Source organism: Hyla sarda, chromosome 5 (assembly GCF_029499605.1).
Source record: "Hyla sarda isolate aHylSar1 chromosome 5, aHylSar1.hap1, whole genome shotgun sequence".
NCBI classification, from domain to species: domain Eukaryota; kingdom Metazoa; phylum Chordata; class Amphibia; order Anura; family Hylidae; genus Hyla; species Hyla sarda.
The window spans coordinates 18910585-18932957 of NC_079193.1; the positions used below are offsets into that span (position 1 = coordinate 18910585).

At 46.3% G+C, this 22373-nt stretch overlaps 1 protein-coding gene across 1 annotated transcript; it reads left to right on the forward strand.

Moving 5' to 3' along the window:
- The first annotated feature begins 155 nt into the window (after nucleotides 1-155).
- On the forward strand, nucleotides 156-16681 carry RPA3 (replication protein A3). Its single transcript, XM_056518345.1, has 4 exons — nucleotides 156-345; nucleotides 4222-4296; nucleotides 5695-5803; nucleotides 14542-16681. The coding sequence occupies exons 1-4, from the start codon at nucleotides 244-246 to the stop codon at nucleotides 14622-14624; spliced, it is 369 nt and encodes a 122-aa protein (XP_056374320.1). The 5' UTR covers nucleotides 156-243; the 3' UTR covers nucleotides 14625-16681.
- Nucleotides 16682-22373: the final 5692 nt, after the last annotated feature.

Below are 22373 nucleotides of genomic sequence, written 5' to 3' on the forward strand. Positions count from 1 at the left end.
TATGATTGGCTGATTCAGCTTTCCAGGATCGTTCTCATTGGTCGTTGTCAGCGTGGAACGCAGAACTGACGTCAGCGTCTACTCTGATTGGCTGATCCGGCTTTCCAGGCTCGTTTGGATTGGTCGGCGTCAGAGCAGAGCGCGGATCTGACGTCGGCGACATTTTTGATTGGCTGGCGGGTAACAGGTGGTGTCTTGTCAGTGGTTTCCCGCCAGATCGTACGGTGTTGTGTGTGAGGGGAGATGATGGGAGACATCACGGAGGTACCACGGGTCCGGATCAACACCAGCATGCTGGCCCAGTACATCGGGCAGCCCGTGTGCTTCGTGGGCCGGGTGGAGAAGGTAACGGCGCCTTGTATTTATATTTATATATATATATATATATATATATATATATATATATATATATATATATATATATATATATTCACACACACACACACATACACCTTTCCGCCGTATATAGCGTCCCTATACGTTTCTCTAAATAGAGCATGCTGCGATTTGTAGTCCTCCACTCTTGTTTCACTGACTGAACTAAACTATTTATTTATTTTGATATACTTTGAGACTTCCATGTTCACACTATTGAATATGTAACTTGTAGATTCTGTGAAGTTTTGGTTGTGGAATTTTACATGAGAATAAGTAAGGAACATAGAGAAATAAACCCAGTGTGAATGTAGCCTTAGGACAACTCCCAGCAGTCACGTGTGTGTGGTGACTAGGGACCAACCGATATCTATTATTTTTTTAAATTTATTTAGTTATTTATTTTTTATATGGCCGATACTGAGTCTGTGACCTTTCAGGCCGATAGCCAATACTGATCTTCTGGTATAATTTATTGGCTATTACACACCCCACCCCGGTACATTGCCATAGAATGAGATGCTCCACCTCCATCACATCCTATTGGCTCACACTTGTCACGTGACATATTTAACCGTCACGCATCAATGCGCACAGCGGTCTCAGTTTGGCTATCACAGGGAGAGGATCTCCTTGCTGTGATAGCTGAAGCTGCACAGAGCTCACATGGGCTCTGTGGCCCGATTCACATGGGCTCTGTGGCCCGATTCACATGGGCTCTGTGGCCCGATTCACATGGGCTCTGTGGCCCGATTCACATGGGCTCTGTGGCCCGATTCACATGGGCTCTGTGGCCCGATTCACATGGGCTCTGTGGCCCGATTCACATGGGCTCTGTGGCCCGATTCACATGGGCTCTGTGGCCCGATTCACATGGGCTCTGTGGCCCGATTCACATGGGCTCTGTGGCCCGATTCACATGGGCTCTGTGGCCCGATTCACATGGGCTCTGTGGCCCGATTCACATGGGCTCTGTGGCCCGATTCACATGGGCTCTGTGGCCCGATTCACATGGGCTCTGTGGCCCGATTCACATGGGCTCTGTGGCCCGATTCACATGGGCTCTGTGGCCCGATTCACATGGGCTCTGTGGCCCGATTCACATGGGCTCTGTGGCCCGATTCACATGGGCTCTGTGGCCCGATTCACATGGGCTCTGTGGCCCGATTCACATGGGCTCTGTGGCCCGATTCACATGGGCTCTGTGGCCCGATTCACATGGGCTCTGTGGCCCGATTCACATGGGCTCTGTGGCCCGATTCACATGGGCTCTGTGGCCCGATTCACATGGGCTCTGTGGCCCGATTCACATGGGCTCTGTGGCCCGATTCACATGGGCTCTGTGGCCCGATTCACATGGGCTCTGTGGCCCGATTCACATGGGCTCTGTGGCCCGATTCACATGGGCTCTGTGGCCCGATTCACATGGGCTCTGTGGCCCGATTCACATGGGCTCTGTGGCCCGATTCACATGGGCTCTGTGGCCCGATTCACATGGGCTCTGTGGCCCGATTCACATGGGCTCTGTGGCCCGATTCACATGGGCTCTGTGGCCCGATTCACATGGGCTCTGTGGCCCGATTCACATGGGCTCTGTGGCCCGATTCACATGGGCTCTGTGGCCCGATTCACATGGGCTCTGTGGCCCGATTCACATGGGCTCTGTGGCCCGATTCACATGGGCTCTGTGGCCCGATTCACATGGGCCACAGAAGCTCATACATTTACTCTTATTACATGTACTGTTTTATAGATCTACAGCGCTATCGGGACCCCTATGCCCAATAGCGCTGTCATCAGCGTGCCTCCCCGCGAGCACTTACTACACCCCATGCCCACAGCCTACACCCCGTTAACTCTCAGGGAGCGGGAACATACAGTAGAGCATCGGGCGCAGGTAAAGTAGTACTGGGCAGGCGCAGCACTACGCAAATAGCGTAGGGCTAAAGTTAGTATTGCACGTAGGGAGGCCAGCTGACCATGTGCAGTCTGTATGCATTGCAATAGAATGAGATTTGCCTTCGGATGGATCCGTGCAGTTTCAGCTATCACAGGGAGAGGAGATCCCCTCCCTGTAATAGCCTAACTGAGACTGCTGTGCGCGACGATGCGTGACTGTTAAATATGTCACGTGACAAGTGTGAGCCAATAGGATGTGATGGAGGCGGAGCATCTCATTCTATGGCAAATCTCATTCTATGGCAATCCACCGACCCCGCAGATCAATAATTTAAAACGGGCGCTTTAAATCAATGAACTGCAGCGACCAGAGGACCAGAGACCGCCGCCGCCCGCTTCTCTCCCACTACCTGTCCTGAGGTCCTCCCTAGTCCAATCACCGCTGCTTCCCCATTGCCTCCCCCCCCCATCCCCGGTTTTATAATTACCTGTTCCCGGGGTCCGCGCTACTTCTGGCTCCGGCGTCGTTCTGAGCTGTCACTGTGCGCACTGACGGTGACGTCGCGTTGAGGACCTCACTCGTCATTGTGCAGCGCACAGGACGTCGCAGGAGCGAGAAGTAGCGCGGACCCCGAGAACAGGTAATTATAAAACCGGGGATGGGGGAGGAAATGGGGCAGCGGCGGTGGTCTCTGGCCAGGGAGAGGAGGCGGGGCATTATCGGCAAGATAATTGCCGATACCGACAATGTCCAAAATCGTGATAATCGGTCGATCCCTAGTTGTGCCCTGTACTAAAGGGGTACTTTAAGCTCTTTATAAATTAACTGGTGCCAGAAAGTTAAACAAATTTGTAAATTACTTTTATTTAAAAAAAAAAAATCTTAATCCTGTCAGTACTTATTAGCTGCTGAATACTATAGAGGAAATTCTTTACTTTTTAGAACGCAGCGCTCTCTGCGGGCACTGCAGCGCGCTCTGCGGGCACCGCGACCGCAACTGTCCAGAGTAGGAGAAAATCCCCATAGCAAACATATGCTGCTCTGGACAGTTCCTAAAATGGAGAGGTCAGCAGAGAGCACTTGTGGTCATGTCAGCAGAGAGCTCTGTGTTCCAAAAATAAAAGAATTTCCTCTGTAGTATTCAGCAGCTAATAAGTACTGGAAGGATTAAGATTTTTTTAATAGAAGTAATTTGCAAATCTGTTTTAACTTTCTGGTACCAGTTGATTTAAAAAAATTTAAATTAAAAAATTCCACTGGAGTACCCCTTTAAGGGTTTTCATAACGGAACATTAAACGGATCTTTAAAATGGATGAATTTTATCGTGTGAAAGGGGCCTTATACCCCATGATTTCCGTGCAGGCATCTGTCGTTCTGAGCAATGTTTAGAATGCTGGGTTCGGGTCATCACGCCACTCCCTCTCTCTTCAGGTCTATGTGATGGAGGGGTTGGTTAACCCATTAAGCGGGCAGGACAGGTGGGGTAAAGTTTGGAATTTGTAGGTATAGTTTTTTTTCTTGTCCCTGAGGTAATAGTTGCATCTTGAAGGTAGATTGACATGGACAGATGTTTTGCGAGTTTCCAGCTGCAGGTTTTGGTTACGGCAGAAAATCTGCAGCAGATTACGTGGATTTCAAGAATGGCCGCCGGTGTGGATTTTCCAGTGCAGCTACAACACGCGGCAGGAAACTCTCAAAACATCCATCCATGTAAATGTACCCTAGAAGGGATTGTCGGCCATATTAAATTTTTTCTTATTTTGTGCCCAGGCTGTGGCTTATAAATCTGATTGGCATTTGTGGTATTTTATTTTTATTTTTTCAATTTGAAAAGAATGTGTTTATGTGAAGGAGGCCCTAGGGAGGCAAGTGCTGCACACGACCCCTGTAGATGCCAGTGCATTGTATAAGATTGATCCGCTGACTGTGTCATCTTCTGTGACAGGTTCACCCAACAGGGACATCATTTGTCCTGTCTGATGGAGCAGGAAAAAACACCACAGTGGAATTAGGAGAACCTGTAAGTATATTCTGTAGGAGACCATGTATAGAAGAGCCTTGGTCCTTGGCAGGACTTTAGCAAATTAAAGGGGTATTCCAGGCAAAAACTTTTTTTTATATATCAACTGGCTCCGGAAAGTTAAACAGATTTGTAAATTACTTCTATTAAAAAAAATCTTAATCCTTCCAATAGTTAATAGCTTCTGAAGTTTTCTGTCTAACTGCTCAATGATGATGTCACGTCCCGGGAGCTGTGCATGATGGGAGAATATCCCCATAGGAGCTGCACAGCTCCCGGGACGTGAGTCATCAGAGAGCAGTTAGACAGAAAACAACAACTCAACTTCAGAAGCTAATAACTATTGGATGGATTAAGATTTTTTAATAGAAGTAATTTACAAATCTGTTTAACTTTCCAGAGCCAGTTGATATATAGATATAGATATAAAAGTTTTGGCCTGGAATACCCCTTTATCTGGGGAATTCCGGGGGAACTGGCTCCTGAAAGTTAGACATGTAAATTACTTCTTAAAAAAAAATAAAATCTTAATCTTTCCAGTACTCATCAGCTGCTGAAGTTGAGTTCTTTCCAGTCTGACTACAGTGCTCTCTGCTGACACCTCTGTCTCAGGAACTGTCTATAGTAGGAGCAAATCCCCATAGCAAACCTATCCTGCTCTGGACAGTTCCTGACACGGACAGAGGTGTCAGCAGAGAGCACTGTGGTCAGACAGAGGGAAATTCAAAAAGAAAAGAACTTCCTCTCTAATATACAGCAGCTAAGAAGTACTGGAAGGATTAAGATTTTTTAATAGAAGTAATTTACAAATCTGTTTAACTTTCTGGAGCCAGTTATGAACATTTTTACTGGATAAACCCTTTAAGCTTCTTTGCTGTGTGAAGTGTTGGGGCACCTGCACATTACACCAGTGTTTCCCAACCAAGGTGCCACCAGCTTTTGCAAAACTACAACCCCCCAGTATGCCTGGACGGCCTTCGGCTGTCCAGGCATGCTGGGTGTTGTAGTTTTACAACAGCTGGAGGCACCCTGGCCAAATTCCCTTAGCTGATCCGTGCCATCTGGAATCTGGGTTAAGTTTGAATGGAATTTGCCTTGAAAGTTAACCCCCTGCCATTGGTTTTTCCGGTTGAAATCTGCCAAAAGAATGAACATGTTAAATGTTCCGCTACAGAATTCTGTAGTGTGCACTGAGCAGCAGAATCCCATTGAGATCAGTCGGATTCTGCTGCAAGTGGATTTCATACGGAATTAATTTGTAGTGTATGGACCATAAGTGGAGATCTTGATTGATCATGAAAAGCAATACTAAAATGACTGATGTATTAGAAGATTCAGTATCCTCTCATAACCCAATGGCTGAACGCCTCTAGTCATTTTCTCTGTCGTGTTCCTTAGCTTGACGAAGAATTATCTGGCGTTGTTGAAGTTATCGGCAAAGTTACCCAGAAAGCCACAATAATGGGGATCTCCTATGTGCCCTTCAGAGAAGATGTCGCCTCTTTTGGTATGTTAAAGATGGGTGCAAAAAAACAAAATACTGGATGTAAATGAGAGAATTATAAATTCCTGGGGGGCAACCAGATGCCACTAGTGCAGTGTTTCCCAATGCTTAAAGGGGTACTCCAAAGTATAGGGGATAAGATGTCAGATCGCCGGGGTCCCGCTGCTGGGGACCCCGGGGATCGCTGCTGCAGCACCCCGCTATCATTACTGCATAGAGCGAGATCGCTCTGCACGTAATGACGGGCAATACAGGGGCCGGAGCATCGTTACGTCACGGCCCGCCCCGTCAATACAAGTCTATGGGAGGGGGCGTGGCGGTCGTCACGCCCCCTGCCATAGACTTGCATTAAGGGGACGGGCTGTGATGTCATGAGGGGCGGAGCCATGACGTCACGCTGCTCCGGCCCCTGTATCGCCCGTCACTATGCACAGAGCGAACTCGCTCTGTGCAGTAATGATGGCTTGGTGCCGCAGCGGCGATCCTTGGGGTCCCCAGCAGCGGGACCGCGGTGATCTAACATCTTATCCCCTATCCTTTGGATAGGGGATAAGATGCCAGGGGCGGAGTACCCCTTTAAAGGGGTACTGCGGTGGAAAAAACTTTTCTTAAATCAACTGGTGTGATGTCAGCAGAGAGCACTGTGTTCCAAAAAAAATAGAATTTCCACTGTAGTCAGCAGCTAATAAGTACTGGAAGGATTAAGATTTTTTTTTATGGAAGTAATTTACAAATCTGCTTAACTTTCTGGCACCAGTTGATTTAAAAAAAGAAAAAAAAAAGAAAAAATTATGAATCCACCAGAGTACCCCTTTAAAACTACAACTCTCATCACACCCAAGGAGTTGTACTTTTGCAACAACTCTTGCCATACAAAATGCTGACTAGTCTGTATTGTGGGCCCGATCACTCACATGGCATGATAGGAGTTGTAGTTTTGCAATAACTGGAGAGCCACAGTTTCAGAGACTGCACTAGTAGAACTTGTGGAATTTAGTTCTGTCAGAGCTAGCCCAGTGTTTCCCATCCAGGATCCCTCCAGCTGTTGCAAAACTACAACTTCCAGCATGCCAATACAAGCAAGTAGAGGAAGTGGCACTGTATAGAAAGATTTCCCATAAATTAAGTAACTGTATAAAATCACTTCACAGGGAGACCGGGGTATATGAATGCAGATGCTTGAGGGTGCTGGTAATATAAAGTACACTTTAAATCCGTAGGAGATGTGAATAAACTGCACTCACCCACTTGCAGATGCTGTAACTTCAGAAAGTGTTTTATTCAGCGGCCATCTGAATACCGGGAACAGGTGGAGGAGGAAAGAAAGTCATGCAACTAGTTTTGCGCCCTCGGGCACAAAACTAGTTGCATGCCTTTCTTTCCTCCTCCACCTGTTCCCGGTATTCAGATGGCCGCTGAATAAAACACTTTCTGAAGTTACAGCATCTGCAAGTGGGTGAGTGCAGTTTATTCACATCTCCTACGGATTTAAAGTTAACCAATACAAGCAAGAGCTTTCTGTCCCAACACATGTATCGTAAAGAGGGGGGGGGGAGGTGCATATAAAACTTAGCTTTTAATAATGGTAATTAAGAAATATAATGCATGTGATGCAGTATTGTTGTTTGTAGCACTCAGATGAGAAGTGCACAAACCAAATAGACGCCTGATATAATCTGCTAAAATATAACAGATGGGGAGAGGGCTCCCACAATATTAGGATAATGTACACAACAGTACATAGATGCCCGTAATAGGCTCTCTATGTTTTGGAAAAACCACAATTTCCTACGCGTTTCAGCACACTGTAACATGTGACCTCCTCAGGGGCTAAACAAGTGGTACATATCTCATATTAGACAATAAAAGTATCTGAGCCCATAAATATTTGGGCTCAGAAGATGGAGTTCTTCCTTAACCCAATAGACCGGGTCCACCTGCAAATTGTGAATAGAAAGCTCCAGGGACGTGTGTTACCCGCAGTGGCGGGGAGCCGAACTGTTAGCTGGCTGCTCACACGCGTCTCCTGAGCGGACTGCGTCTGACGCCTTATCCGCTTCCGGGGCTGTGGGTGGAGACTCCGCCCAGACGCCATCTCCATACCAACGCCGAAGTAGGAGGGTGTCAACCCAGCCTCGCTAGTCTAGCGAGTAGGTAAGCGGAGAAATATTAACCCTAATCGCCCCGTGGATAAGGAAAGACGCTGTGAGTCAGAAGGACATCTGACCCACAGTGTAATAATGGCTTTATTGACTAAATCCGGATCGCACCCTAGGGACTGAACTAATGGGGCAGTGATGTGCGCATGATTAACTCTGTATAACAAAATATTGAGTAAATATAATTGATTGGCATCTAGAGCAGGACTTGGTCCCCTATTGCTCCAGACCCAAAGGGACCCAAGACAGGAGCGTAGAGCTGGCACAGACCTGGGAACAAAGGTCGGGAAAGTATATTAGTTAGTTAATGGGGGCTACACAAAATCAGATATTAATGAATGTATAAATATGACTGCAACAATACGATCAAGGGAAATCAACTCACAAGATCACACTGTCTAAGTCATATTGTAAAACTTTAGTACAATCCAAATATACCCCCTCTCTCAAAGCTGCGTTTCGTGAATTGACGCAGTGTCATAAATCTTATATTATCAGTTTCTGGGAGGTCCAGAGTTTCGAATCTTATATTCAAAACAAAATTGTACCCCGCGGGTTGCGTATACCCATTTTGCCCTCCACTAGACTACGTACACCAGAGGTCTTAAAGAAGTGGGAGGAGGAGGCAACTACCTGCTCAGTTAGGTTTTTACAAATACTACTTGAGGAGGAGAAAAGAATCTTGGAGATCTCTGGCAAAAAATTGAAAGAGCAACAAGAGATAGCTGCCAAATTTAAAGGAGAACCTGATTTTGTGACAAAGGAGACCCAGTTACAGAACACCATAGAAAGGTTCTGCTATCACCTAAAAGAGCGTAAACATACTCAGTTTGTCAGAGATCTCCAGGATTTTAGGGACAACCACCAGGTCCTGGAAAAGACACATCCCCATAGAGACAGTGAAATAGAACCCTCCTCCTCGGAAACAGATACCTCAGATAGGGAGAAGGGCAAAAGTGATAGGGGGAGAGGTAGGGGTAGAGGCAGACCCCATAATCGAGGCAAGAACCACCATAGAGCCACAATACGTAATCAACAATATAATCAGGCATGTGGCCCCTCCTCGGCGCCCTCCTCCTCTCCTCAGTCACATTTTTTAGAGGGGGAGAATCCTTACCTCTTGCGCCCTACCACGGGACGGGGCAGATCACAGAACTGAAAGGTTCCAAAGGCCCTCAAATAATTAATCTATCAGACCATGTCCTCAATGAGTTCCAGGTGGCCGTACTCAATAAGGGCTTGTCCTTTGTCCCTACGGTGGAATTTGATGCATTTACATGGACAAAGGATATTAGTCTATTCACACGTAAACTTAACTGGCAAAAATTTCATAAAGACCTTGAGAGAAAAAAGAGTGCGGTCATGGGGATCTCAGTTGAGGACCTAGCAACAGTTAATGAACTTGCGGACCTATTTGAGTCTGGTGAGAGAGATAGGGGTTTGGGACCATTTACGGACCTTAAACCAAAGAGTAAAGCACAGCCACCGGTAGGTGAAACCTCTTGCATTGAGATATTCAAGGAACTAGTCTTACGTGATCTTAAATATCTAACTTCCGAAAAAAGTAATGTCAGAAATAATTTCTCCAAAAAAGAAAAAATGGCTATGAGGGATCTCACAGACAATATGGAGATTGTGATCAAACCCTCCGATAAAGGGGGGAATATAGTCATCATGAATAGAAACCTGTATAAAGAGATGTTACAAATCTTAAAAGATAGGGATTCCTACGAGATACTGCAAGAGGATCCAACATCTAAATATAGGCAGGAATTGATGACTATTTTGGATGAAGCCAAGACAGACGGCCTTATTAGCGATGGGGAATATAGATATTTGACACCTGATGCTCCCGTTACTCCCACGTTCTATGCACTGCCAAAAATTCACAAGGGCACTTCCCCGCTTAAAGGGCGTCCAATCGTCTCGGGGATTGGTGGCATTTCGCAGAACGTGGGAGTCTACGTGGACAAGGTTCTTAGAGATTTCGTCACTGCCCTTCCTTCATTTACACGAGATACGATGGACCTTATGTCCAAATTAGAAGGCATTGTAGTGGATAAGGATGTGTTGTTGGGAGGAATAGATGTCGAGGCATTATATTCCTCCATCCCACACGAACAGGGGATGAAGGCTGTGACGTATTATCTCTCCACTAGGGGAATTTACCTACACAATCATAACAATCTTATCATCAGATTGATGGAGTTCATACTATTACACAATTACTTTCTCTTCGACGGACGCTTCTACCACCAGCTTAAAGGGACTGCCATGGGCAGTCCCTGTGCGCCAACTTATGCTAACATCTTAGGCTGGTGGGAGACCACTGTCGCGTTCGTGGAAGAGAAAGAAAGGTACCTGGAGTATGTCCCTTTCTGGACACGATATATAGACGACGTGTTCGTCCTATGGACAGGTACAGAACAAGACTTCAAACAATTTATGCACTCCATCAATAATAATGAGGTAGGTCTCAAATTTACTTACACCTTGAGCCCCTCACACTTAGACTTTCTGGATGTTACTATCCGAAAGGATGATTCAGGTGGTTTGACTACTAATGTGTTCCGTAAAGCCACTGCAACGAACAACCTCCTGAGGTGGGAGAGTTGCCATCCGGGCCCCCTTAAAAAGTGGATCCCTAAAGGGCAATACCTCCGCCTCAGGAGGAACTGTTCGGAGGAGCGTGAGTTTTTGGCACAGGCGAGGGACCTAAGGGAAAGATTTAGGGAACGAGGGTACCCCGACCAGGTACTTATTCTAGCCTTCCAGCATGCTATATCCACCCCGAGGCAGGAACTATTGGTACCTAGGGTTCATACTGCAAAATCACAGATCTGTAGGATCACTGGTACCTATGACAATATGTCCCAGCCAGTTCGTGATATTCTCCAGAGACATTGGAGCATACTTTTAATGGATAAGGATATTGCACCCATTGTAGGAGGTTATCCTCAAATTACTTATAGGAAGGGGAGAAGTATAGGGGATACCATTACACAAAGCCACCTTGCTCCTCCTAAACCTCCTAAGACTTGGCTGGGAACTAATGCCATCAATGGGTCCCACAAATGTGGCCACTGCAAAGCGTGCCCCCATATGAGGAAAACAGAAAGCATTTCTATCAAAACTACAGGAAGAACCTTTAAGATCAAGGGGTTGATTAACTGTATTACCAATGCTGTCGTTTATGTGGCCATATGCTCCTGCTACCTACTCTATGTAGGAAAGACAATCAGAGAACTTCGCCGTAGGGTGCTGGAGCATTTGGGAGACATTCGCAACAAGAGAGACACTGCGATTGCGAAGCACTTGAACGAAGTCCACGGGGGGGACCCATCACACATTCAGTTTTTTGGTCTCGAAAAAATGCGCCCATCTCAAAGAGGGGGCAACCTTGACCAAATGCTCCTACAGCGGGAGACACGATGGATATACGTCTTAGATACAGTAGTCCCTAAGGGGCTTAACGAGCAGCTTATTTTTACCAGTTTTCTATAATGGATGGATACCGCTGGGGATACCCTTGGGGTGTAGGCTAGGTAGTCAGGGGGGGCTGTAGTCAGCCCACGAGTTAGTACACCCCCTAAATAGGGAGCAGAAGGGTTTATAGGCTAGGTTCCAGTGCGGGACTGCCCTTATTAGGGCGGCCACCCCGCCTAGGTTTAGGGACTAGTGATAGGGCTTAATAGGGACAACATAGGCTCACTAGGCCCCTGCTATATTTCCCTCCTCTCCCATTAGGGTTGCGCCCCCTCTCCCCCGGCGGTATCCGTTACAATATGACTTAGACAGTGTGATCTTGTGAGTTGATTTCCCTTGATCGTATTGTTGCAGTCATATTTATACATTCATTAATATCTGATTTTGTGTAGCCCCCATTAACTAACTAATATACTTTCCCGACCTTTGTTCCCAGGTCTGTGCCAGCTCTACGCTCCTGTCTTGGGTCCCTTTGGGTCTGGAGCAATAGGGGACCAAGTCCTGCTCTAGATGCCAATCAATTATATTTACTCAATATTTTGTTATACAGAGTTAATCATGCGCACATCACTGCCCCATTAGTTCAGTCCCTAGGGTGCGATCCGGATTTAGTCAATAAAGCCATTATTACACTGTGGGTCAGATGTCCTTCTGACTCACAGCGTCTTTCCTTATCCACGGGGCGATTAGGGTTAATATTTCTCCGCTTACCTACTCGCTAGACTAGCGAGGCTGGGTTGACACCCTCCTACTTCGGCGTTGGTATGGAGATGGCGTCTGGGCGGAGTCTCCACCCACAGCCCCGGAAGCGGATAAGGCGTCAGACGCCGTCCGCTCAGGAGACGCGTGTGAGCAGCCGGCTAACAGTTCGGCTCCCCGCCACTGCGGGTAACACACGTCCCTGGAGCTTTCTATTCACAATTTGCAGGTGGACCCGGTCTATTGGGTTAAGGAAGAACTCCATCTTCTGAGCCCAAATATTTATGGGCTCAGATACTTTTATTGTCTAATATTATGAGATATGTACCACTTGTTTAGCCCCTGAGGAGGTCACATGTTAGTGTGCTGAAACACGTAGGGCATTGTGGTTTTTCCAAAACATAGAGAGCCTATTACGGGCATCTATGTACTGTTGTGTAGATTATCCTAATATTGTGGGAGCCCTCTCCCCATCTGTTATATTTTAGCAGATTATATCAGGCGTCTATTTGGTTTGTGCACTTCTCATCTGAGTGCTACAAACAACAATACTGCATCACATGCATTATATTTCTTAATTACAATTATTAAAAGCTAAGTTTTATATGCACCTCCCCCCCCCCCCCCCCCCCCTTTACTATATTTAGTTTGGGAGATCACATATACGGGTTAGTAGATACCCCCATAAATCTATTACTAATCCCAACACATGTATCGCTAATGTTTTTTTTTTTTTTCTGGGAGTGCTGTCCCAAAACATTTACATCCATGGGTGATGCTGACCGGGCATGCTGGGAGGAGTAGTCTTGCAACAGCTGAAGGCACCCTGGTTGTGAAACACTTGGCTAGGCTCACTACAATTCAGTGCAGGGTCCCATTGGGTTGCAGGTACAAACATGTGATGTCCTTTAACCTGTTAAGGACCCAGGACGTACCGGTACGTCCTGAGTCCGCTCCCGTTCTTTAACACGGGACCATGTCATAGCAGGTCGGGCCCGGGCCCTCTAACAACGGCCGGGACCTGTGGCTAATAGCGCGGTGCCACGCGCTATCAACCCTTTAGACGCTGCAGTCAAAGTTGAACGCCACGTCTAAAGTGAAAGTAAATCCTTGCCAGTTAGCTCGGGTCTGTTCGGGATGTCCGTGGCGAAATCGCGGCATCCCGAACAGCTGAGACACAGCAGGAGGATCCCCTTACCTGCCTTCTGGTGTCCGATCGCTGAATGACTGCTCAGTGCCTGAGATCCAGGCATGAGCAGTTAAGTGGCAGAATCGTTGATCAATGGTTTCCTATGAGAAACCATTGATCAATGTAAAAGATCAGTGTGTGCAGTGTTATAGCCCCCTATGGAGCTATAGCAGTGCAAAAAAAAAGTTCATAAAGATCATTTAACCCCTTCCCTAATAAGTTTGAATCGCCCCCTTTTCCCATAAAAAAAAGTGTAAATAAACATTTGTGGTATTGCGGCGTGCAGAAATGTTCGAATTATAAAAATATATAATTAATTAAACCGCATGGTCAATGGTGTTCCCGCAAAAAAATTCCAAAGTCCAAAATAGTGAATTTTTGGTCACTTTTTAGATCATGAAAATGAATAAAAGCGATCAATAAGTCCGATCAATAAAAAAAATTGTACCGCTAAAAACTCTCGGCGCAAAAAACGAGCCCTCATACCGCCCCAGAAAAATGCAGAAAAATAAAGTTATAGAGGTCAGAAGATGACAATTTTAAACGTATACATTTTTGTGCATGTAGTTATGATTTTTTCCAGAAATACGACAAAATCAAACCTATATAAGTAGGGTATCATTTTAATCATATGGACCTACAGAATAATGAGAAGGTGTTATTTTTACCGAAAAAATCTACTGTGTAGAAAACGGAAGCCAAAAGTTACAAAATGGCTTTTTTTTTCCAATTTTGGGTAGATTTTTGGGTAAAATGACCGATGTCATTAGAAAGTAGAATTGGTGGTGCAAAAAATAAGCCAGCATATGGATTTTTAGGTGCAAAATTGAAAGAGTTATGATTTTTAATTTTTTTTTTAAAGGTAGGGGCAAAAAACGAAAATGCTGATCTCTTCCTGTGCATAGAGCGGCGTGTGGGCACGCACCTTATGTATTCTCTACGGGAGCGCCAGAGATAAAGGAAAGCTGTATCCCAAAGAGAATGCATGGAGTGCTTGCTGACATGCCCCTCTGTGCACAGGGAGAGATGGGGCTTCTTCCTGAGATCGTAGGGGGCCCAGATTTCAGACTCTCCTGCAGGTAGGGTGTGTAAGCTTTAAAGTAGTGGTGTACTACTTAATATTTCAGCGTAAAAAAAAAAAAAAAAAAAAAAGTTGTTGTTATTGTGTTGCCGTTTCCTCATTCCTCCTATTTGTTTGTTTTCTCCAGATCTTAACCTGTACGATGAAGCCGTGAAGATAATCCATGAATTTCCTCAGTATTATCCCTTTGGACAGAAAGGAATGGAATAAGTCTTTCTTTCACCCACTGGATATCTGGATTCTGCAGCCTGCGTCCTCCTCCTACTTATTTTATTACAGCCGCAGGATTTGGCGTCTACTTTTTACCTGGTATTCAATGTCAGAACTGTTCCAGAGGAAAAAGAACAATCCCCTTGATGATCATTTATCACTGACCCATCCGCCTGAATACAGAGGGGAGGGGGCAAAACAGGCAGGGTTGGGGTTCTTCTGTAAATCTTGTGTGTTCATTTTGGAAATACAGTTATATTATTTTTTAAAGGAAGTGTCTTTATATCAGCAACCGTTTTGGATAAGAATTGAGGCAGTTTACCATCAATGTGCCGAAAGCAGATCTTGAAATGGGGTTCCTCTGCTGTAAGAGTAGCCATTGCTGTAGTAGTAGACATTATGGCTAATGATACACATTGAATTTGGTCATGTGACTAAAGCTTCTGAAGTGTTACTCATGTACTTTCTCATTGGTCATAACTAGATATAAAGTAAGTTTTTCCAAACGTAATGAATCGGTCATATATTTAGGATTCTGGTTCCCTGGAGAAGTCTGGTATGAGACTCTGAACCAGTGTTTGCCAACCAGGGTGCCTCCAGCTGTTGCAAAACTACAACTCCCAGCATTCCTGGACAGCTGGCATGCAGAGAGTTGTAGTTTTGCAACAGCTGGAAGCACCCTGGTATTGTCCTACCAGACATCTACAAGTCAGCTGATTAGAATTTGATGTGGTGAATCTTACTCTAGAGCAGTGTTCTCCATACTCTTGCCTTCCAGTTGTTGCAAAACTACAACTCCCAGCATGCCCGAACACACAGGACCTGACTGATCAAAACGTTTGACACTAAGTTTTTATAATGTCCGATACACATTAAGGCTTGGGGTTTGTCATCTTTATTTCCTACTGGTGTTGGGGACATTATAAGCCACACTGCAACAGACTTCACAAGGATCTCTAGCCTTTCTGATGGCACTGAAGTTAAAGGGGTACTCCACTGGAAAACATTTAAACAAATTTTTTTTAAATCAACTGGTGCCAGAAAGTAAATCGCTTCTATTAAAAATCTTAATCCTTCTAGTATTTATCAGCTGCTGTATGCTCCACAGGAAGTTCTTTTCTCTTTGAATTTCCTTTCTGTCCGAATACAGTGCTCTCTGTTGCCACCTCTGTCCTTGTCAGGAACTGTCCAGAGCAGGAGAGGTTTGCTTTGGGATTTGCTCCTGCTCTGGACAGTTCCTAAATGGACTGAGGTGTCAGACAGAAAGGACATTCAAAAAGAAAAGCACTTCCTGTGGCGCATACAGCAGTTAAGTACTGGAAGGATAAAGAATTTTTAATAGAAGTAACCTACAAATTTTTTTTAATTTCTGGCACAAGTTGATTTAAATTTTTTTTTTTTCAAGTGGAGTACCCCTTTAAGGTCTTCTCACAGCTCATTTTGGCATATACGTATGATTGGTTACGATGGGCAACTTTTCCTCTGCACAGGTTTTGATAAATCTTTCCAGTCAATTCTCTCTGAAATCCACTCGAAAATGCATTGCAGTCTAAGAAGACAGCACAACTCCAAGCAGTCCCAGTGCTGGCTTGATCTGCTTGCACCTGCTGCTTGTGAAGTTTTTGGGTGGACATTGTGCTTAGTTAGGCCCATAGAACACTTAATCAGATTGTAGGATCTATGGTGCATGCCACAATACCCATGGCTGCTGTACATGTATACCAGTATAACTGCAACTCCAGAACTTGATGACTTTTTGGGTATGTACACTTTTTCATAGTGTCTATAAACGCCATAATAAATTTGGCAAGTGATCATGTTTAGTAATCCTTCCTTTTTGGCTCCTGGGGTTTGTCCAGCCTTTGTATGTAGATCAGTGTTTCCCAACCAGGGTGCCTCCAGCTGTGGCCAAACTACAACTCCCAGCTTGAGTGGTGAACAAAATGAATAATCCCGGTGAAGATACCAAAACCATGTTGGTTGTATGAAGGGTTTTTTAGCTTTAAAACTGAGATCGATCAAACTGCACAATAAAAGGTTCTGTATTTTGACTGCAACAGTCAAGAGTTCTGATTCCTTCACTTCATTACTATGAGTGACACCTCTTTGGGAACAGCAGCATTTTATGGGGCCATGCAAACAAACCTGTGTTAATACTAGTGTGAACATTGTTTTTCTACAATATTCAGAACTCATGACAGTAAAATAGGTAATTGTAAGGCAATTTACTGCAGTAATTACTGTCTAAATTGGAAAGAGTTAACCCCCAGTCGTGCATGAAATAAAAATTAAATACTGTAAAACTGCCATAATTTAGAAAAATACAGTGATATACATTTTTAGTCATACCACCCAGTAGTGTTATAGCATGCTAGGACTTTTGGTTTTGAAAAAGCTAGAGAGACACGTGTTTAACAGTTTCTTAAATGATTTGTCTTTTTGTTTCTTCTACTTTTAGAACACTTTAATCTTACAAGGAAAAATCTAATTTGCAGAAGCCTAAATGATTTATAGGGCACAGGACCAGGTGACCAATTTAGGAACAAGGAATCTGAAGCCTGTGGCTGAAAAGTAGATTATATTTTTTTATGCTTACCGTAAAATCTCTTGGAGGATCCATTGGGGGACATGGAAACCATGGGTATATGCTCTTGCCATTAGGAGGTGCTAACACTAGGCATACAAAGAAAAGGTGGCCCCTCTTGGCAGGATATACCCCAACTACTGACCCTGAACTAATCAGTATAGTCCCAAAGCAGTAAGAGGAAACCAACCGAGAAAGAAACCAGCAGGTATTTGAGGGTACAAGACCGCCCCCCCACAAAAAACCAACCCAAGAAAGATTTTAAGGCAAGTATAAAAAACTATTTTTCTCAGTCAGTACCATTGGAGGACACAAGTTGTGCGACGTACCAAAGCAGTCCCCGGGGCGGGATAAAATACCCAACACAGAATCAGAGGACTGAGTCACAGCCGCCTGCAACACCCTGTGCCCCAAACTGGCATCGGCAGGCATGAATGTGTGCACTTGGTAACATTTTGGGAAAGTGTGCAAGAACCACCAAGTAGCCACCTTACAGAGCCGAAGCCCTACTGCAGATAGCCCAAGAAGCCCCAAAATAACGCGTGGACCTTTCCTTTACAACTGTACAATTCCAATATGACAGAACAGATCTGCCATGAAATGGTTGCCTTGGAAGCTGGGAGACCCTTGCAACTACCCCCTGGAATCACGAAGGAGTCCCCTGCTGAAAAGAGGTTACCGAAAAATAATCCGGACAGCCCGAATAAAGTCCAGACTACGTAGGAAACACGCCTTAGCATTGGAAAGAGGCGGACAAAAAGAAGGAATAACAATCTTTTCGTTCATGTGAAGGGGGGGGGGGGGGGGGCGTGGGGGGGAAATAACCTTAGGCAAGAAGGAGGGAGGTGGCCAAAAAAACCACCTTGTCCTCATGAAGAACCAAAAGAGGGGAGCGACAGGAAAGAGACGCCAACTCAGAGACCCTCCTAATGAAAGTGATTGCAATGAGAAAAGCGACCTTCGATGAAAGGCTGCGAAGAGAGGCGTCCCGAAGAGGTTCGAAACAGAGCCTCCCTCCAAACACCAGGTTGAGATCCCAAGGAGGAGTGGGAGACCTGAAAGGTGGCACCTTATGGGCCACGCCCTGCAGAAAGGTGAGGACATGAGAATTAGAAGCTAACTGCCATTGAAACAGAATAGAAAGCAGACACTTGACCCTTAAGAGAGCTGAAGGTCAAATGTTGATCCAAATCGGATTGCAGAAAAGCAAGAAGGCGCGGAAAGGAAAATCCTAGTGGAGGAAGGCTTCTGTGCGCGAAGCATGGTGCAAATCACCCCTGATGAAAACCCCTGATCTCTCAAAACCGCGAATCCCCCAATCCAGAGATAATGGTGATTTGTCCCACCTAGCCCATATGGCCAGCTGGAGCTGTACCTCCATGCAGAAATGAATTGTAATCAGAGAGAGGCGACGTACGCCTTGTGGCAGGGAGTGCCGTTTGTCCAACGGGAGACGAACACGGGCAGCTGCTGTGTCGAAAAGGAGACCCAGAAACATCAAAGACTGAGAGGGGAACAGGTGAGACTTCTCTCGGTTGATCAGCCCACCGAAGGTGGGCAGAGTCTAATGCGAGATAAAGACTCTCCAAGTTTTGGGACTGGGCTTTGATTAAAAATAGTCATCCAGGTAGGGGAGAAAAGAAATCCCTCGTCTCAGAAGAATGGCAATCACCACTGCCATGACCTTGGTGAGAACCCTGGGAGCTGTAACCAAGCCAAAAGGAAGAGCCACGAATTGAGAGGGACCCGCAGGGACAGCTAAACGGAGGAAACGCTGATGGGCTGGGAAAATAGGGATGTGGAGATAGGCATCCTGGATGTCCACTGATAAAAGAAACTCCACCTGGTCCATGGAAGCCACCACGGAGCAGAGGGACTCATTCACATGTGACTAAGCCGCAAATGGCGGTTGAGTAACTGGAGGGCCAGAATGTGACGGACAGAGCCCTCCTTCTTGGGAATGACAAAGAGGTTTGAGTAGAACCCTGAAAAAGGCTCCCCTTGCAGAACTGGCACTATCACTCCCTGAGAGAGGAGTGTACTTAAAGCGACCTGAAAAGCCGCTGCCAAAGAAGGGGATCGAGGAGGGTGGAATTGGAAGAAACAATCCCTGGGGATTGAAGTGAATTCTATCAGATAACCTGAGATGCCGTCCTGTACACAGGAGTCCTGAGCCAGCCAAACATCCCGGATAAGAGACAGACTACCTCCCACCCGAGAAGACACACCTTCAGGAAGAGGAAGGGTTACAGATACCAGACTTGGCCGTGAAACCATCGGAGCAGTTGTCTTATTTCCAGGAAGGACGTGCCTTGAACAAAGGGGCTTTCCGAGATTGGGAGTGCGCCTGCTTGGGAGAGCGACCCATTGCAAAGGGCCGAAAGGAAGTCCCCTTCCAACGGAGATTGGAGCGACGAGGCTTGTTTTGCGGCAGCAGAAAACTCTTACCCTCTGTAGCTTCGGAAATAATTTCATCTAGCCATTTCCCAAAGAGTCGGGAATCGGCAAAAGGTCATTTAATTTCTTCGAAGCAGCATCAGCATCCCACACCTTCAGCCACATGGAGCAGCGAATAACAGCCAAATTACCTGAAGCAAAAGCCATGCAACGAGGGGACTCCAAGACTGCTGAGCAGAGAAAGTCACCGGCCTGAGAGAGCTGGCAAGCAATATCGCTAAGTCCTCCAGAGGAGCACCCCTGGCGTAGTTGGGAAGCCCAAACCGAAACAGTCTTTGCCACCCAAGCGGATGCAAAGGTGGGAAGCAAGAACAAACCTGGCGATTCAAAGACCTATTTCGCCAAGTTCTCGATCTTTTTGTCTGCAGGATCCTTAAGAGATGCTGCATCCGCTAGAGGCAGAGTAGTAGATTTGGACAGGCGAGAGACTGGAGGATCGGTGCCACTGTCCACTTGGAAACCAAATCAGGAGGAATGGGAAACTGAACTTGGATCTTCTTGGTTCCCTGAAATAGTCTGTCCGGATGCTTCCAAGCTGCGTCCAACAAGGTGTCAAATTCCGCATGAGAACCTTGGGAGAATGCAGAGAGCGGTGAAAAGAAACTTCAGGATCCGAAGTTCTTGGGTTCACCAGATGAAAAGTGTCCCTGATGGCTGACACCAATCCGTCCACCATTTCAGACACTGCAGAGTGGTCCTCATGATCCGAGGTGGATTACGACCCATCGTTCTCTACTTCCCCTGGAGAGTGGGAACCTGCAGAGGTAGCCTTAGACTGAGGCGTGTGAGACCTGGAACGAGGAGTCAGAGACCTGGGATGATTACCCGGAGAACGGTCCCTGGAGAGGGGACGCTGCCGGTGAGCTGGGTAAGAGGAGCGAGACCTACGGGAAGAGTGTCTCTCTCGAGTATGCAACTCTGGAGAAGAGCCAGAGGCAATCACCTTAGAGCACTTGCGAGCGCATTGGAATAGAGGGTCAGGGGATATTGAACGAGACTCCCTGGGAGAAATCCGCAGGGAAAACCTCTCGAAGGCAGAAGCCACCGATTTGGAGACTCTAGCCAGTTTGGAAATCGACTGGGTAAGGCAAGAAACCCACTCTGGGGGAGGGACGCACCCCACGCATACATCTTGAGATACCAAAACAGATGGCATGGCGCGCTTGGAGGAGCAGGTGGATTCAGTGGAACCACCGGGCATTTTGGTCTTGCAGCCCACACAAGCATAGTAACTGACCAGCGCCGCGGTCGCCTGTCTGGGGTCGGACATAGCAGCTAGTAAAAGTACTCAGCAAAATTAAAATGGAGCAATCTCACCAAAGGTCTGTGCCCCGCTGCTGGAACTGAGAAGCAGGCTGTAGCTGCCCTGATGCTGGAGCTGAGGAGACCAGGAGCAGCTGTTACAATGTGGTCCACGGAACAGGAGAGAAGAGAGGAGGCACTAGCAGCCCGTACCAGAGGATGCCTCTGCCCCAGGACGGACCCACATTGGTGAAAAATGACCCCAAAGCGAGCGCGCTCCTAGCTGAAAGGTAAATCAGTGACCCCTGGTGCACGCACAAAGTAATTAGTGTTGAGCGGCATAGACCATATTCGAATTCGCGAATATATGGACGAATATTCGTCATATTCGCGCATATTCGTAATATTCTCGTTTTATTTTTGCATATGCGAATATTCGCGTGTGCGAAAATTAACATGCGAAAATTTGCATATACAAAAATTAGCATAAGCGAAAATTCGTATATGCGAAAATTTGCATATGCAAATGTTCGCACGCCAGTCTCACACAGTAGTATTAGAGCCTTCTTACACCACATAAGCTGGAAGCAGAGAGGGATGATCACTGTGAAAAAAAATAAATAAAACCAATATTCGTAATTACGAATATATAGCGCTATATTCGCGAATATGCGATATTCGCTAATAAAATTCGAATTGCGAATATTCGCGAGCAACACTAAAAGTAATCAATGGCCAGCCGCAGAAGTGGGCGGAAGCTCCGCCTTGCATCCAAATGTAGGTGGGGAGAAGGTCCAGACCCAGCCGCAGTCTATATTAAACTTGCTCCACTCGCCTGCCGAGTGCCGGCGAAAGTAAAAAGACGCCGGCCGTGTGATCGCAGAGCAGCTGCAGGAGATGCGGCTGGCATCCATAGTAGAGAAGCCCTGCGCAAGTAAGCAGTGCCGAGGAGGGAGAAGGGGAGGAAACTGCCCTGGAGCTCCAGCACTGTGAGAACACACCTCACCCGATTTCCTGACTCAAAGAAAATAAATAAAATTCCTCCCCCCCCCCCCCCCCCCCCCCGGAGATCAGGGGCTTCCCAGTAAGGACCCAGCATACTTAGAAAAAGAGCAGTGGTGGGAGAGTGGAGAGGAAGGGGGAAGGGATATACTCACCCTGTACACCGCCATACTTACCTAAGATGTCTTCAGCCAGCTATAGTCACCTGCATCATGTCAGTCTGAGACAGCGGGATGAGCAGGGAAGATAGGGGGACCTGGACCCAAGGCACTGGCAGGAATGTGTTTTAACGGTGCATACTCTATGCCCCGTGCCCCTTAGCTGCATATGGGGGAACAGGTAGCACCATGCTCCTAAATACCCAACTGAAAAACAAGGAGAAAAAAAAATAATCTAAAACAGGCCCTAGCTATAAAAAAAAAAAAAAAGGACCAGGTCTGGAGAGAGCTCCAGATCTTTGTCCG

Excerpts from the sequence above, each read along its gene's own strand:
- RPA3 (XM_056518345.1), top strand. The coding sequence starts at position 244 with ATGATGGGAGACATCACGGAGGTACCACGGGTCCGGATCAACACCAGC. Across the intron at positions 346-4,221 it reads TCGTGGGCCGGGTGGAGAAG|GTTCACCCAACAGGGACATC; the intron begins GTAACGGCGCCT and ends CTTCTGTGACAG. Across the intron at positions 4,297-5,694 it reads CAGTGGAATTAGGAGAACCT|CTTGACGAAGAATTATCTGG; the intron begins GTAAGTATATTC and ends CGTGTTCCTTAG.